The sequence below is a fragment of the Mixophyes fleayi genome, chromosome 4, assembly GCF_038048845.1.
Source record: "Mixophyes fleayi isolate aMixFle1 chromosome 4, aMixFle1.hap1, whole genome shotgun sequence".
Classification (NCBI taxonomy): Eukaryota; Metazoa; Chordata; class Amphibia; order Anura; family Limnodynastidae; genus Mixophyes; species Mixophyes fleayi.
This window is the reverse complement of record NC_134405.1, coordinates 162463714-162480078: the sequence shown is the minus strand read 5'-3', so window position 1 is coordinate 162480078 and position 16365 is coordinate 162463714. Positions and strand designations below refer to the sequence as shown.

Genomic DNA, 16365 nt, shown 5'->3' with positions numbered 1-16365 from the left:
CACAAATCAATAAGATAGTAGTAGAAGCATTCCCACTTTAAAGGTGTTAAGGAAGCCCATAGGGGAGAGATCAGGAATCTCCCGTTCATATGTAACAAAGATGCTTTCAAGGTAAACTCTAGGCAAGATTATATGCTACAATACTTCAACAATACTTTTTTTGCCAATCTCTCATAATGTGCAGATTTGTTAAGTGCCCAGGCTCAGACTTTCCCAGCTCCATTATGCGAGACTGCGACTTTCAGAACTGCCCTTTTCGTATGAATGCTCAGCGTTGGAGAATAGCCTGCTCTAGACAAGTTCACAATTGTGCCATACCTTCTCTATTTCTTTATGCTGAACTTGGCAGTACTCCAATGGGTATTAAAAGTCTTTAAATTGCTCTTATATTTTTTCAATTTGTGCTGAGTGTTCTCTAATCTTCACAATAATGCACTTGTTTGGAAATGCACTAACCAACTGTAAGATCTCTTACAGAGAAATGTATTTAATTTTTAAATAATACTTTATTCATAAACTGATGAAATGCAACCAATTAATTTAGCACCCTCTGAAGACATCAGATTGTATCAGGTTTTATCTTTGTGTCCCTTTGCAGAGGGGCTGATTGTTATTTTATTTTTTTTAGAGTGTTGTTATTTGGCATTACAGTATATTCTGTGCTGACCGGTGGTAAGAATTCCAGAACAAATTAATTTTGATTTGTTGGTTTAATGAAATAAAATGTGAAAAAGCCAAAAGGGAGAATACTTTTTGTAACAACTGCAATTAAGAATTTTTAGTTCTGTGCTCCTACACTTTTCATATGTACAAAGTAGGAAGATATATAGCCACAGTTTAAATCCCAGCTTACCTGTGCAATCAACCCTGCTCTAGTACTAAGAAAAATCTGTAATTACGATTTAGAAAGTAATTATTTGAGTGGCTGTGTAGCAGAAAAACATTTATTTATATCCTGACTAAATTATTTGTCATTTTCCCACTATGCTGAACACAACAACTTGCCCAGAGGTAAAGAAAATAAGCATCCAGCCAAAATGTTGATACTGAACTCCAGCAATTATTGTAGGTGTAACAGCCAACCCAGCACATACATTTTCTGCATTGGATTCATCTCAGAAATATACCATAGGGTATACTATAGGGTATGTACACACACTGGTGTCCTCCTGCTGATGTCCTTCTGCTGCATCTGGCTGTATTCACAGTGTAGTGTAAGCAACTTGAATAAATGTAAACACAGAAAAGATTGCTCTCCATAGTAAATGCGATGCAGCCAGAGGAAACACACATGGTAATCCAGTATCAGCAATAGCCATAGTCAATCGTAAGGAATAAACAATTAATGAATGGTACTATTTGGCTATATATTGTTCCCTGACGCTCAGTGAAACTTACAAATGTACAATAGACCCATACTGTACTATATACATGGAGCACGGTTAGCACTTCTGTCTCACAGCACTGGGGTCATAATTAAAATTCCCGATCAGGGCCTTATTTGTGTGGAGTTTGTATGATCTCCCCGTGTTTGCGTGGATTTCCTTTGGGTGCTCCGGTTTCCTCCCACACTCCAAAAACATACTAGTAGGTTAATTGGCTGCTATCAAAACTGCCAATTTCTCAGTAATGCCCTGAAAGTTCCAAATGTAAATTTACTGCTTTCATTGCACTTTTCAGACACAAAAGCAGCACTAAAAAGTTTTGTATTTTTGTTCACCAAAAAAACTAAAACAAAAACAAAAAGTACTTTTGATTATATGCGCAATATCTACTCAATATAATATTATTTTCTGTACTAATTGATAGGATGTCCTTATCTGTGAGGAGTTTGTATGTTCTCCCTGTGTTTGCGTGGGTTTCCTCCGGGTGCTCTGGTTTCCTCCCATACTCCAAAAACGTACTGGTAGTTTAATTGGCTGCTTACAAATTGACCCTAGTCTGTGTGTCTGTCTCAGTCTGTGTGTGTGTGTGTGTGTGTGTGTGTGTGTGTTAGGGAATTTAGATTGGAAGCCCCAATGGGGCAGGGACTGATGTGAGCGAGTTCTCTGTACAGCGCTGCAGAATTAGTGGTGCTATATAAATAAATGGTGATGATGATGATGTAAGAATGGAAAAAAAAGCTATTTAGTCAGCTAAAGAAGCAATATTACCAAGCTAGCCATAACCACATAAAAAGTGATGCTCATGCTCCATTGTACTTTTAATAGAAAACATGTCAATATGTTAAAACCCCAGTAGTGTAATTATTTACATGCCTAATTCTTACAACCCAAAAACAAATGCAGGCATTACAAATCACATTATAAGAAAATACAATCCCATGCATAAGTCAGTCAACAATCAGTACTCCTACTGTAGATGAATGCTACATGTGTTTGATGGAAGTGACATCACTGCCATCCACTTGCCATTCAGGAATTGCTGGCTCACAGGAAATACCTGGCAGCCATCTTCAGTTCTCTCAAATCGTTCACCAAGGTATGGGACACGTGGCTTTCTTTCTTCCGAGCTCACTTACCCTTCCCTTGACCCCTCTATCTTATCTGTCCTTCATTTCTTTGCTTTTCCTTTTCCACTTCTTGCTTAGCCCTTTTTGGAAGAAGCCACACCACCCTTCTCTCCCCCTCTCTTCTCTTCTTCACTTTCCCCCTCTATGACTTCTTAAAATCTTAGTCATTTACCGCAACTAATTTTTTATAGCCCTGGCATTGGGTGTTATATTGGTAAGCTGGACATTGTTATTGTTAACTACTCATTACTGTATATGAATACTCTTAATGCCAGTTGTAATTTTCCATGACCTTGCAAAAATAAAATTTCCCCAAAAATATATAAGATTTTTTAGCAGTTTGTATAGGTTACAATTTTTTTAAATCAACTAACATTTAGAATGATTGATTATTCATAGTTAAACAATTTCCCTAAATAATAAATTGATGTGATGGTTGGATGGTTATGCACCCTGCAAGAGGTCTTACTATCTTTTCCCCCCCAGATCAAGGAAAATCCTGAAATGCATCATAACCAGCATTTTATATACAGAATATCAAAGAAGACTGAGAAAACACCGCAAATCAGGAGCATGCAGATTTGTACAGATGGACATGAACAATTGTATTAAACGGTTAAAATGAATTTGGTTCAGAAAATGAGTCATAAAGATAGTTGGGGGTTGAACACGTAATTGAGGCTGGGTGACTGAGCTTTTTTTTGCCAACATTACTGGAGTCTCAATTTCAGCTCAGGTTCCCTTCCTTTCATGCCATTATGACTTCTGATAATAACATTAATAGTTGTACAGAAAACAAAATAAGGATCCCTATGTCCATTTATAATAATGTTATTTTTTTATAATTCTATATTTTTGCCAGTGCACTTATGTAGGAAGTTTTTTTTATTATATTTGTAGGATAATTTTGAGAAAAAAAGCAAATGATACCATTTTGATACTTGTATACCTGCAAAATTTCAATCACAGACAGTACAAAATGTTCCAACAATGACAAATGTAGATAGGAGGCTGGTGGCATCAGTTCATTTACCATTTCAATTCATCATTGGTGTATATGACAGAAACTTTGATACAGGTCATTGTTAGTTTAGAAACCTTTAACACAAAATAAATCTAGCTGGATTATAAAATGAATGTAGTTGTAACTGAATGGAGCACAGTGCTATAGTGACAAGTGAAGGAACAATTAATATCTATATCAACATTTGAGTGAGTTTTGTGTGTCTGACTTATTTGACAAAGCTGAATTCTTAAAAGAAAACACACATAAAAATGTTTACGTGTAGAGTCTTAAAATTATGTTATGGATTTGAACACAAAATTAATTGAGATTAATGACAATCACAAAAGGTGATCAAGCTTAGAGTTATAAGTAACAATAGTGATCTGTTGGTGACTGAAGCACATCCAGAAACTTGAACATAAAAACATAGACTTTAACGGCAGATAAGAACCACTTCGCCCATCTAGTCTGCCCACTTTTTGAACCCATGGAAACCTCAAAACCAATTTAATTCTTAGTTCTTTGTAAGGATATCCTTAGGCCTGTCCCAAACATGTTTAAATTGCACTACTGTATTAGCCTCTACCACATCTGATGGGAGGCTATTCCACTTATACACTACCCTTTCTGTGAAGTAATTTTTCCCCAAATTTCATCTGAACATACTTCCCTCCAGTGTCAGTGCATGTCCTTATGTGCTAGTACTTCTCTTCCTTTGAAGAATGTTTCCCTCCTGTACCTTGTTAAACCCGTTGATATATTTGAAAGTTTCTATCATGTCTCCCCTTTCCCTTCTAGTAACTTTTATTCTGTAACCCATGCACCATTTTAGTTGCCCTTCTTTTTACAGTCTCTAATGTATTTTTTATCCTTCTGGGGATATGTCCTCCAGAACTGAACACAGTATTCTAGATGAGGCTGTACCGATGACCTATACAGTGGCATTATCACTTCTTTCTTTCTGCTACTAATTCTTCTCCCGATGCAACCAAGCATCTGACTCATTGCCTTGTTACATTGCTTACTTGTCTTTAAGTCACCTGAAATAGTCACTCCTAGATCCCTTTCGTCCTCATCAGTTTCCATTGTCGTGCCATTAACACTATATTTAGCCTTTGAGCTTTTGAGAGTGTAATCATTTTGCATTAAACTGTAGTTGCCAGTCTCTTGACCATTCATCTAGTCTACCTAGACTAATCATTTTGTTGTACCAGACCTTTTTGTCATCTGCAAAAAGGCATAATTTCCCTTCAATCTCATACAGTACAGATCCTTGGGGTACTCCTCTGGTAACCTTTTCCCTCCTGTGAATGCACTCTAGAAAGCATTCTTCTCATATTTCTATTTGATAAACTTAGATTTACTGTGTTGTTAACCTCAAAACCAATGTGTTGCATGAAATAATTCTGTAGGACAAGCATCAAATAATAAATTATAAGTCACTATTGTAAAGAAATTGAATAGTAAACAGGGAACACATTGTGGGAAACGAGAAAGCCTTTATTGCACATCCACAGTAGGAAGAACATTCCAACATCACTCAGTGAAAGGAAGTCATTTTCAACTATGGTGTGAATAAATTCCTTACTAGAATAAGACATTCAGAAATCCTGCCTGGATTATGTAAGTATGAGTTCTAATGGTTGACGCTCTGCTTACTGTGTAGAGAAACATAGTGAAGTGAATCAAGACCAATATACTACTTGAATACACAAGTGACATTAATGAGAGTATAAATTCTATAGCGAATACAGAATTTATACAGTTTAAATGACTGGGGTATCAGTCAATGATTCTTGAACAGTATTGATACAAACTTGTGTGTCACCACAATAGGCTAAATGTGTCTCAATTTAGTTGCTATAGAAAAATGGTTTTAAAATAAATCATTTTTATTATTGTGCATTGGGAATTAATTGTAAACCATACTATCATGAACATGTAAAAGAATCAAGGTTTGGGGCCAGCATTACATCAGTTAACAAGTTAAAAACCACTACACATGTACTTATATAGGAAGTGTGGTTAGGTAAGGCAGAAGTCTGGGCTGGATACAAAATATCATCAGGGGTACAGCTACAAAAGGTCTGGGTCTGGTGGTGATGATAACTGCGCCATTCATACCCTTGTGTTAGCCAGGGGGAAAGTGCCTGCAGTACAAGGAGCTTGCTATTAGTCTGTATATTCACACCCCTCCTAGCCTGCGCACCAGATGTTTGGGTTGTTCTGGATGTGACTAAAGTTCAGTATGGAAAATCCTGGTCTGCGAAGCACTGAATTCTGATAACACCATACCTGCCTAATCTCCCGAAGGAAGAGTAGGCAAAACTCCCGAAATTTGGCGAAATTAACGGCAGTGAATGGAGGGGGCGGGGCTTAATCACATCATTAAGCTCCGCCCCCTCCATGCAATGCCGTGAGTCACATGACTTCTCCCCCTGATCTCCCAGGGGAGAAATCTTAAAAGTGGGCATGTATGGATAACACTAAACAGCAATGTCATTTAAAATTTTAAGGCATTGTAAGATATTGTACAATGCAAAAATCCTCAATTTGGGTGCAATGTCAGATCTAAAGAGAGTATACCAAACGTATTCACTATACCAATATTGTCCCCATATTTACCAGAAGAACCCCCATTCTGAATACACCTGCATGACAATTATTCCATATTAATGAGTAATACCAACATTAACTCCTCCACACAACGATAAAATCAGTGTGATATTACAGATCGGCCTATTGTATTTTCATTGTTCATGGGATAAGTATGCTGGCCCATGATGTCATCACAATGGTGATCCTGTGTCTCTGAATGCCAGCTCAGCATATTACTGTGGCACACAAACAGCATTACTACTACTACTCACTATTGCTGCTGGTCTCCTTATGTCACTTGTGGTTATCATACAGCCTATGGTGTTCCTTTAGCACACCTTGTAGTGGCAGTTAGAGGGGCAGGAACTGAACTTTTTATGTTCTTTCCCAGGCATGGAAAATGAGGACTGCTCGCAGCTTCTTTACAAAGTGGGAGGGGGAAAAATGGCCGTTTATCTCCATAGGCTCTTTGTAACCGAACACCATGTTTAGGAACATGAAAAGTGAGGCAGTCCTCATTTCCACAATGGTTCCTGCAAGTTTCTAAAGAATAACATTTAGTAGTTTATTTTCATCAAGAAACATTAATTCACGGTGAGAAAAAAAAAAGACTGCTAAAAGCAGCAAGTAAAATTGCAAAACAAAGAAGTAAACATAGACCATGGTTAAAGATAATATGCAATATGTTCTTATTGTACAATATAAGCCATACCTGCCTACTCTTTGGATTTCCCCTCTGGAAAACCTGGTAGGGATCAGGAGGATGGCTTACTTTTCCAGGAGTCCAGGAAGACTCTACAAAATTTGGGAGTCTCCCAAACATTCCAAGATAATATGCAAGAATGAAATAGGCATAAGATCCATACAGATGTCTATGAAAGTCTCAAAAAAAATAAAACTTTCTCGGGATATCTGGGAGACTCCAAAATTTCAGGTAGGTCTCCCTGAATCCTGGGAGAGCAAGCCATTCTCCCGCATTCTGTCCACTTGTCACTTCCTGCTAATCATGTCATTTTGGCCCTGCCCTCTGCAGAAAAATGCTGTGATTACGACGCCCCACCCTATTGCTCAGTTGGACTTACGGGGTAACAGAGAAATCAAAAAAGTATGAAAAATGCCAATTTTAAGGACTAAAATAAAAAAATATGAATGATTACAATTAATATAAATGTATATATTTAGATATCTGAAAATGATCCCAATGAATGCAGGAAAACCATAACTAATATCATAAAAAAGACTAATAACACTGGAACAATTAAAAAGAAATGTACACCTGTGAAAATATAAAACTGAATGACAGGGTTCTGCAATGTGTTGGCCTACAAATGCTTGTTTGTTCATACTACACACATTATTTGTTTTATTTCACTGCAGTGAAATAAGTGAATATAACATTGTATTTCTGAAACTGCATGCTCCCAATATAAATTTGACAGTGTCAAATTAAAGAGAAAAATATTTAAATATGATGGCAAAGAAGCATCTCAAAGGGCATGATAGTAAACACATTAGAAATAACAAATAAAACCTTATATCCTTGTAATACCGATTTCAGACACATAGGGCTAGATTTACTAAGCTGCGGGTTTGAAAAAGTGGGGATGTTGCCTGTAGCAACCAATCAGATTCTAGCTTTCATTTATTTAGTACTTTCTACAAAATGACAGCTAGAATCTGATTGGTTGCTATAGGCAACATCCCCACTTTTTCAAACCCGCAGCTTAGTAAATCTAGCCCATACTGTACCTTCTGCAATAATCAATGCATCACAAAATGTACCAGTACATTTTATTAATGACAATCATTATCACCATGGGCAGCACGGTGGCTTAGTGGTTAGCTTCTACCTTCTACCTCACAGCACTGGGGTCATGAGTTCAATTCCCAACCATGGCCTTATCTCTGTGGAGTTTGTATGTTCTCCCCGTGTTTGCGTGGGTTTCTTCCAATTGAGCCTATGTTTGAATGGCAAAAGTCAGGCTCTTTTTATAGGGCCCTTTTCCACTGTTCCAAACTCTCAGCATGTGAACTTTTTTATTGTGTGTTCACATGTTACAGACATATTTACATTTTTGTTAACTATTCTCGTGATATTTTTGGATACTTTTCTGAACATTTTTTTTGGTGCTTATGTACTTTAATGCTTTCCATTTCAAATTTAATATACTTTTTTGGTTTACCTAAGACCAAGAATAGAGAGAACCTTAAGAGGACGAAGCAAAAAAATGAAAGTTTGTTTCTAAAAATACATAAAAATGTTGCCAACAGTTAATTGAATTAATTAGTGAAAAACAAGAACACCATATAACACCTCAACAGCAAGAAAGCAGTTAAATCATAAGCATGGCATGAGAGGTGGCAATTTTATAGGTCCACTCTGGGATCTGTCTGGAATGTTACAGCGACCATAGGAAGAAAATAGTGGTATGATATTCTTCTCATTGGAGGGTAGAAAACACCCAAAACCATTGTAAAGACAATACAGTGAGGGTGCCTCTTAAAAAAATGTCTACAATGTCGGTGAAGTAGCTATTTCATTTTTCATTAGTCATAAAATAACCCGCCTTTGTGAGAACAAAGTAAAGATGGGGCTGGGGTCAGGACCTCTGTATAGTATACGTTCAATCAGTGAAGGAGTAATTGCCTGGCTTAATGAAAAAAGGCAAGGTGACAGGTCTCAATTACCTAAACTGTTAGCAGAAAAAGGTGCCTCCAGAATACAGAGGCAATCGGCATTGACAACAAATATGAAAAAAAGCACCTTGTCTGAATGCATCCCCTAAATAATTAGGGGACATCAAACTGCCTAGTTTGGGCTTTTGCTACTGGAATATAGTACCAAAGATGGAACACATTGAAGGAATTTTACAGATACATAACATTCTTGAAACCTTAATAGCAGTATGAGCCCAGCCAGCAACCCAGATATTCTCCTCTCAGACCAGCATTATAGCAGTCTTATAAAGAGTGGCGATATTGAGCGCCATGAGCCTTGCTGGAGGACATATATAGGCAAACTGGGATACAGGTAAAGAATCCTAGGGTTCAAGGTCATTTTGTTTGCATAGATACTGACAATCCGAGGCATGGTATATATAGTATATGTTTTATTACTTCAATAGTTTAGGTTCCTATACATTGGAGTGTAATGGACTCCATAATAATAAATATATACCTATCTACACACACATAATATATCAATAATATATATCTATCATATACAGAAAAACATTTTGAGAGTCAGGCTTAGACGCTGTGATATGTAACCCAGCAAAGCCCCACATTGAGAATGCAAACTTAATTAACAATGTAGGAAACAATCAGACCAGAAAGGGTAAGCATAAGATCCCCCACAAACACAGTGCTCAGGAGACTGGTGGTGAGAGCTGACCCAGGAAGGTGAATGCCCAGTAAAACCCTTGGGGGGGTGCATTGCTGGTCCACTAGCTACATGAGCAGTGATGCCTCTTTGGACCAGCATCTCCAGCTCCACCCACCCACCTCAAAAAAGAAAAATTGCAACACGACGTACATACACGAACATACCCCTTGTTACTATACGAGATTCCCTCCTACTGTGGCAGTATGCCTTGTCTTACCTCATTCAATGCTAAGCTATTTGGGTAAAGGGAAGCCTTCTGTGTCTTTCATTTTCAGCCTGTCTCACAATACCTACTTATAAAAAACATTATGTACTTTTCAGTAAGGCGCTGTGTGTATTGTGGTAGCAAATAAATAAAGTTAACAGTAAAAGTATGTTTGCTGGTGTTTTACAATCCTTTCTCAAGCCAGTAAATTAAAAAAGTAATTTTTGTGAAACCGTTGAAAGCGGTTACAGGTATAAATCAATTTGGCTAGCAATTAAATGCAATTATTGCTCCAGCAGATGCAGTGAACTGCAAATGGAATATCAATGCAAATGCCTTGGAAGAGACACAGCCATTATTTCTTAATAAATACCTGCATTAAAGTTATGAATGAGTCCATTTCTTCTTCAATTAATCACTAGGCACAGCTTTATTTGTATGCGGTCTTCCCGTCACACCTTGCTTATGAATGGGCCGCATGTGATGTGAAGTTAGGATGTACATGGCATTAGCACACGTCGCTTTTGTAAAAGTTTTGTACAATAATTTGAATGTAATATCCAGAAACAGCTAAAACAACGTAAAACAGCGTTCTCTGATTACAACATACTCCTTATTCCAGCTTTGCTCGGTCATGTTTATATTTTATTTCCATACTTTAATAGATATAAGACATGGCAGCGTGTTATAGCAGTGATGTGTGTGTGTGCGCATATCTATAATATATATATATATATATATATATATATATATATATATATATATATATATATATATATATATATATATATATATATATATATATATATATATATCCCCCCACACACACACACATATCTTCACACACACATACATACACACAATGCATCTGAAGCTGTACTGTGTACAAAAATTCCAAATGCACATATGCTAAGATTTAAAAGAGAGGAACAAAACACAAAAGCTGATTCTTGTTTGCACAGTAGCAGCATCACAAATGTATTCTTACTGCTGCAGGTTTCAAGGATTGATAAATATGAGCATCAGATGGTCTCCTCTGCATACAAGAAGCACAGTACTGTACTACTAGTATTTCTCTAATCAGCACACAGATTCTTAAACTGTGCTGAGCTGTAGCCGACTGTGAAAAGATCTCCTAAATTGACAATATTTAACTTGGGACGCAGGTAATTTGGTTATTACTGCAGTCACAGCCCTGTGATTATAGCACACAGGTGTATAGTTGCAGATGTTGTGTGTAGATAGCTATGCATTGATACATTCCTTTACAAGATACGAGAGGACATCCCTCTGCATTAAAATGTACACCAATACAGTAATTCACCACAAGCAGAAACTGGTGCATATGTCTTCTGCACAGACCAATGGAAATTGCACATAAAATACAATCACACACAATTCTTCCCAGTACCAATAAACAAATGCTTAACTAATATATTCTAAAACAGATGGATTTTCTATAAAAAAACAAAAAAACAATCAAATTTGCAAAATGTGTCATTTTCAGCCCATGTCGCACCATACATGCTTATTTTAGGTTCCAACCATATCAAGAGCCCAAGAATAAAGAGCCTTTACCTTTAAGGGTACATGAGATTATAATCATAATCCTTTGAAATGGTCCTGTTGGTCCCCCTTGCATCGCATCTTCCTTGAGAGAACTGAGTACCCACTGTTATCGCACATAAAGTCCCTGGCAGAGGCGGATCTGGGAGGGCGAATAGACTAATGCCCGACACAAATAAAACTATATTTGTTGTAAACCTCGAGTGTAAATACAAGGAAAGGGAGGCGCATAAAAAAGCATGTATGAGAATATGACTGCTTCCTCCGTACAACAAGTGGTTCTTCATTCAAAATGTTGTCTGTGAAGCTAATTAACATGTTTAAAGCAATTCTCTTTCATGCAAACCAAGCACCGAAGTGGTTAACGGGACCCTTTCCAGAAGGACTGTCAACTTACCATTCTCCTTGCACTCTTCTGGGGGTTTAGCTTTCTTTGCTAGCCGTGGATCCAGCCATGACGTAGTCTTTGTGTTGTGGCTGAAAAGGAAAAGACACTACTTTGAGAAAGGCATGGTGAAAAGAATTACATTTATTTCTCCAAGAAACAAATAACACAAAAGGGAAAGGAAGGGGGTTATTGCAACAGGAATGCAATCGATACACTTAATTTGCCCACTGGCTCTAATTAGCCCTGAAGGAGTTTTAAGAGTAATCGTGCAAGGCAGCTGTAAATTTGGCACCCTGAACTCACTCTGCTGAAAGCAGCTATTTTTATTAAAATCAACCAGCACGTCTGCCAAGAGTCTCATTGAAAATTCAGAGCTCATCCCGAGCTAAAGGAATGCATTAGATATACACAGTTCTCCGTTCAGTCTAGTATTCTCAATGATCTTCTCTAACCACACTCACAGGTTAGACAAGAATTAGGTGCAGGTTCAACAGCGTTGCATGTGACTTTACCAATTAATAACAGCAATGTTGTCAGAAAATGACAAAAGCAGGCCCTAGGAAGACAAACATCTCCAGTTTGACAGTGATTAGGCAGACGTTCTAAGCTCACAGGCAAACAGTTCACATTAGTTTGCTTTAAGTTAGGCGTTTTCTCAAAACAAATGGAAAAATAAAGTCGCATGGTTACTACTGCTACATTGAGCCAAGGTCAATAGACATGGAAAAAACAACAACTATTCAATTAGCGCAGATTAGGTTAAAAATGACGGGGAGTGAATTGCTAGCTCCGTAACAAAGGTCTAACTCGGGGTTTGGGCAATATAAATTTCTGTAGCTAAAAGGCGAGCTAATAATCTAGCCTAAGCGTTACGGAATATGTTGGCGCTATATAAATAAATGATGATGATGATGTGTATTTCATTTAAATAATGGTCATACACAGCAATAACAAAAGCCTGGATAAAGCCATCACAGCGAAACACGCATCGGGCTATTGCTGTGTATGACCACCATTATGTAAATGGAATATACCTTAGGCAAGATTAGTACCTTGCCTGTTCGCTATAGAAATTTATATTGCCCAAACCCCAAGTTAGACCTTTGTTAGCGAGCTAGCAATTCACTCCCTGTCATTTTAACTAATGGAGCGGACTATAGTTTTGGAAGAAACAAATGGCTACCTAGAATAAGTTTCCAATAATATATTTTAGAAGGCAACGGGATTATCTAATCGCCATAGTTAATATAAGAATTTTGTCACCTAGTCATTACGATAATTTATGACAAGATATGGTGACATCCTGTGATAGATTGCCAATATCGAATCCCCAAATATTCTATTCGTCTAATATCATAGCTTTACTAAACGATCAATGAGGTATTCTAGCACCGAAATTGGGAATATTGATTAAAACTTTCAAACTCTCCTAATTCCGTTATTTTATATAATAATTGATTAGAGAAAAAGTCATACAAAACAATTTTTAAAATAACAAATGATAAAAATATCAGACTACAGTAGTGCACATAAATTGTAATCCACAGGTTAAAGCAAAATTTCAGCTGGACACATGAAGCTTATTGACGTGTAAAGGATGAAATCAGTAATCGACTTGACATATAAGCGACTCCTGAGCTGTGTGTAAGAAACAGGAATTCTGCACAATACACGACTGCCAGTGTCGGAACACAATCTTCACAATCTAATGAAAAAGGCAAACCTCTCCCAGCAACTATACAGTTAATCACTTGCAGTTTTCTGCTCAGCAACCATTTTAGGTAGTTTCACGATGGGGTCAAACTTCTGATAAAACATAGACAAACTCTTGTGACAAATTACTTGCAAATAAACTTTAAATACAGCAGATTTGGTTGGAATAACCTGCTCCTTCAGACAGTACCATAACCTCTCAATAGCAATGTTACAGTCCCAGTCAGAGGTTTTAATAACACAGCTGAATATATATATATATATATATATATATATATATATATATATATATATATATGTATGAGAGCGAGGGGGGAGAGAGAGGAGAGGGGAGAGGGGAGGGGAGAGGGAAGATGGGAGAGGGAAGATGGGAGAGGGGAGATGGAAGAGGGAAGAGGGGAGAGGGGAGATGGGAGAGGGAAGATGGGAGAGGGGAGAGGGGAGAAGGGAGATGGAAGAGGGAAGATGGGAGAGGGAAGATGGGAGAGGGAAGATGGGAGAGGGAAGATGGGAGAGGGGAGATGGGAGAGGGAAGATGGGAGAGGGAAGATGGGAGAGGGGAGAGGGGAGAGGGAAGATGGGAGAGGGGAGAGGGGAGATGGGAGAGGGGAGATGGGAGAGGGGAGATGGGAGAAGGAAGATGGGAGAGGGGAGATGGGAGAGAAGATGCGACAGGGTAATGGGCGCCCAAGACTCATTCATGCGTATGGGAAGCGAAGGCTAGCTCGTCTGGTCCAATCTCATAGAAGAGCCTTCTGTAGCAGAAATTGCTGAAAAAAGTTAATACTAGCTATGAGAGAAATGTGTCAGAACACACACACTGTATCACATCTAGCTGTGTATGGGGCAGCATAGAAACAGACTGATCAAAGTGCCCATGCTGACCCCTGTCCACTGCCAAAAGTGCCTTAATCCAGCTCTGGTCCCCTCTGGTCCACCACTTTGTACACTGACCACCAGGATAAGCCCTGATGTGCATGCCAATCGCCAGGACAGGCCCTGCTGTACACTCCGATCATCGCCAGAACAGGCCCCGCTGTGCATTCCAGTCAGCGCCAGGACAGGCCCCGCTGTGCATTCCAATCAGCGCCAGGACAGGCCCCGCTGTGCATTCCAATCAGCGCCAGGACAGGCCCCGCTGTGCATTCCAATCAGCGCCAGGACAGGCCCTGCTCTGCATTGCAATCAGCACCAGGACAGGCCCTGTTGTGCATTCCAATCATCTCCAGGATAGGCCCTGCTGTGCATGCCAATCGCCAGGACAGGCCCTGCTGTACACTCCGATCATCGCCAGAACAGGCCCCGCTGTGCATTCCGATCATCGCCAGGACAGGCCCCGCTGTGCATTCTGATCATCGCCAGGACAGGCCCCGCTGTGCATTCCGATCATCGCCAGGACAGGCCCCGCTGTGCATTCCGATCATCGCCAGGACAGGCCCCACTGTGCATTCTGATCATCGCCAGGACAGGTCCCGCTGTGCATTCCAGTCAGCGCCAGGACAGGCCCAGCTGTGCATTCCAATCAGCGCCAGGACAGGCCCCGCTGTGCATTCCAATCAGCGCCATGACAGGCCCCGCTGTGCATTCCAATCAGCGCCAGGACAGGCCCTGCTCTGCATTGCAATCAGCACCAGGACAGGCCCTGTTGTGCATTCCAATCATCTCCAGGATAGGCCCTGCTGTGCATTCCAGTCACCAGGACAGGCCCTGCTGTGCATTCCAGTCGCCAAGATAGGCCCTACTGTGCATTCCAGTCGCCAGGATAAAAGCTGCTGTGCAATCCAATCCTTAGGATAGGATCTGCCATGCATCCCAATCGTCAAGGAACTCTGTTATAAATACTGATGAATACAGTTTTAAATAATAGCCACCTGAATGTTGTCTGCTTTGAATACTAATAACCAGAATGGGCATTGCTTTGAATATAGACAGAGAGAATAAGCCTTTTTTTAATACTAGCTACCAGAATGAGGTATGTTTTGGTCCTTTGATTTGGCTCTGCATTCTATAACAGTCAATAGTTGTGTAACATGCTAGGAAGATTATAACATTCTGCGCTCTGATGAGTTCATTATATTATACTCCTTACTGGCCATCAAAGTGAACACTGCTAAGTATAATGTGTTGGGTGCTCTTGGGTGTAATATGCTATGCTACTATGCTGTGCAGTACACATGTATGCATCATTTCAATATTTTTGTGTTAAACAATACAGACTATTTCCCTTTGACATTGCACCATTACATAGCAACTCAGTCCAAAAAATATGCGTGTACATGGAAATTTTTCATAAATGTTGGCAGCAATACTTTATGAACTGGGGGTATTGTTTTACAATGAACTTGCCAGATTATCTTATTTGAAGACGTTATTACTGTTTATTTGATGCACATTAAATATTTTGAAAGTCTAATTTTTGGTGATGTTTCAATACCAGATTTTAAAATTTAGCCAAATTCAAATAAAAAAAAAAAAAAAAAAAAAAAAGATTCTGCTGAATAATGAACTGAATGCTAACTCTTGTAAGCACATTAGGAAAAAATACAGGGAAATCGGGATTCAGATTCCTATTGGCCAAATATAAGTATTTGTCAGAACCTGAATGTTTATAGGAGTACAAAAATAAACCTGGATTCGATGATAAGTTAATTAATTTATTTCAGTAGAACACAGTAAAACTACTACAGGTGTAAAAAAGAAATAATAAACAAACCCCAACTCAGTCCTTTCCTCTGTATCCTGGCACATACTACCATTCCAACAAGTGATGCAGTACACAAAATGCACGCCTGAATGGATGCCAAAGGGGTTATTGTTATAGAGGAGACATTGGGAGGTGTTCAGCAGTACTTGTGTTATAAATCAAAATGTGCAGTTTTAATTATATTTCATTCCACTTTAAGAGCCCTATGAATACACATTTGCAGTATCCCATCAATATGTGAAACAAGTCACTTGACAAAGCATTGAGACCAAGAAGCTTTCATTTTCA

At 38.8% G+C, this 16365-nt stretch overlaps 1 protein-coding gene across 9 annotated transcripts in view; it reads right to left on the bottom strand.

The window, feature by feature from the left end:
- The window catches only part of MAGI2 (membrane associated guanylate kinase, WW and PDZ domain containing 2), a 768432-nt gene that overhangs the window by 226482 nt on the left and 525585 nt on the right, over positions 1–16365 (bottom strand). For all 9 annotated transcript variants that reach the window (XM_075208713.1, XM_075208714.1, XM_075208715.1 and 6 more), the window contains one exon: positions 11670–11749. In XM_075208713.1, the coding sequence (XP_075064814.1) occupies positions 11670–11749 (80 nt within the window). The remainder of the gene's footprint in view (positions 1–11669; positions 11750–16365) is intronic.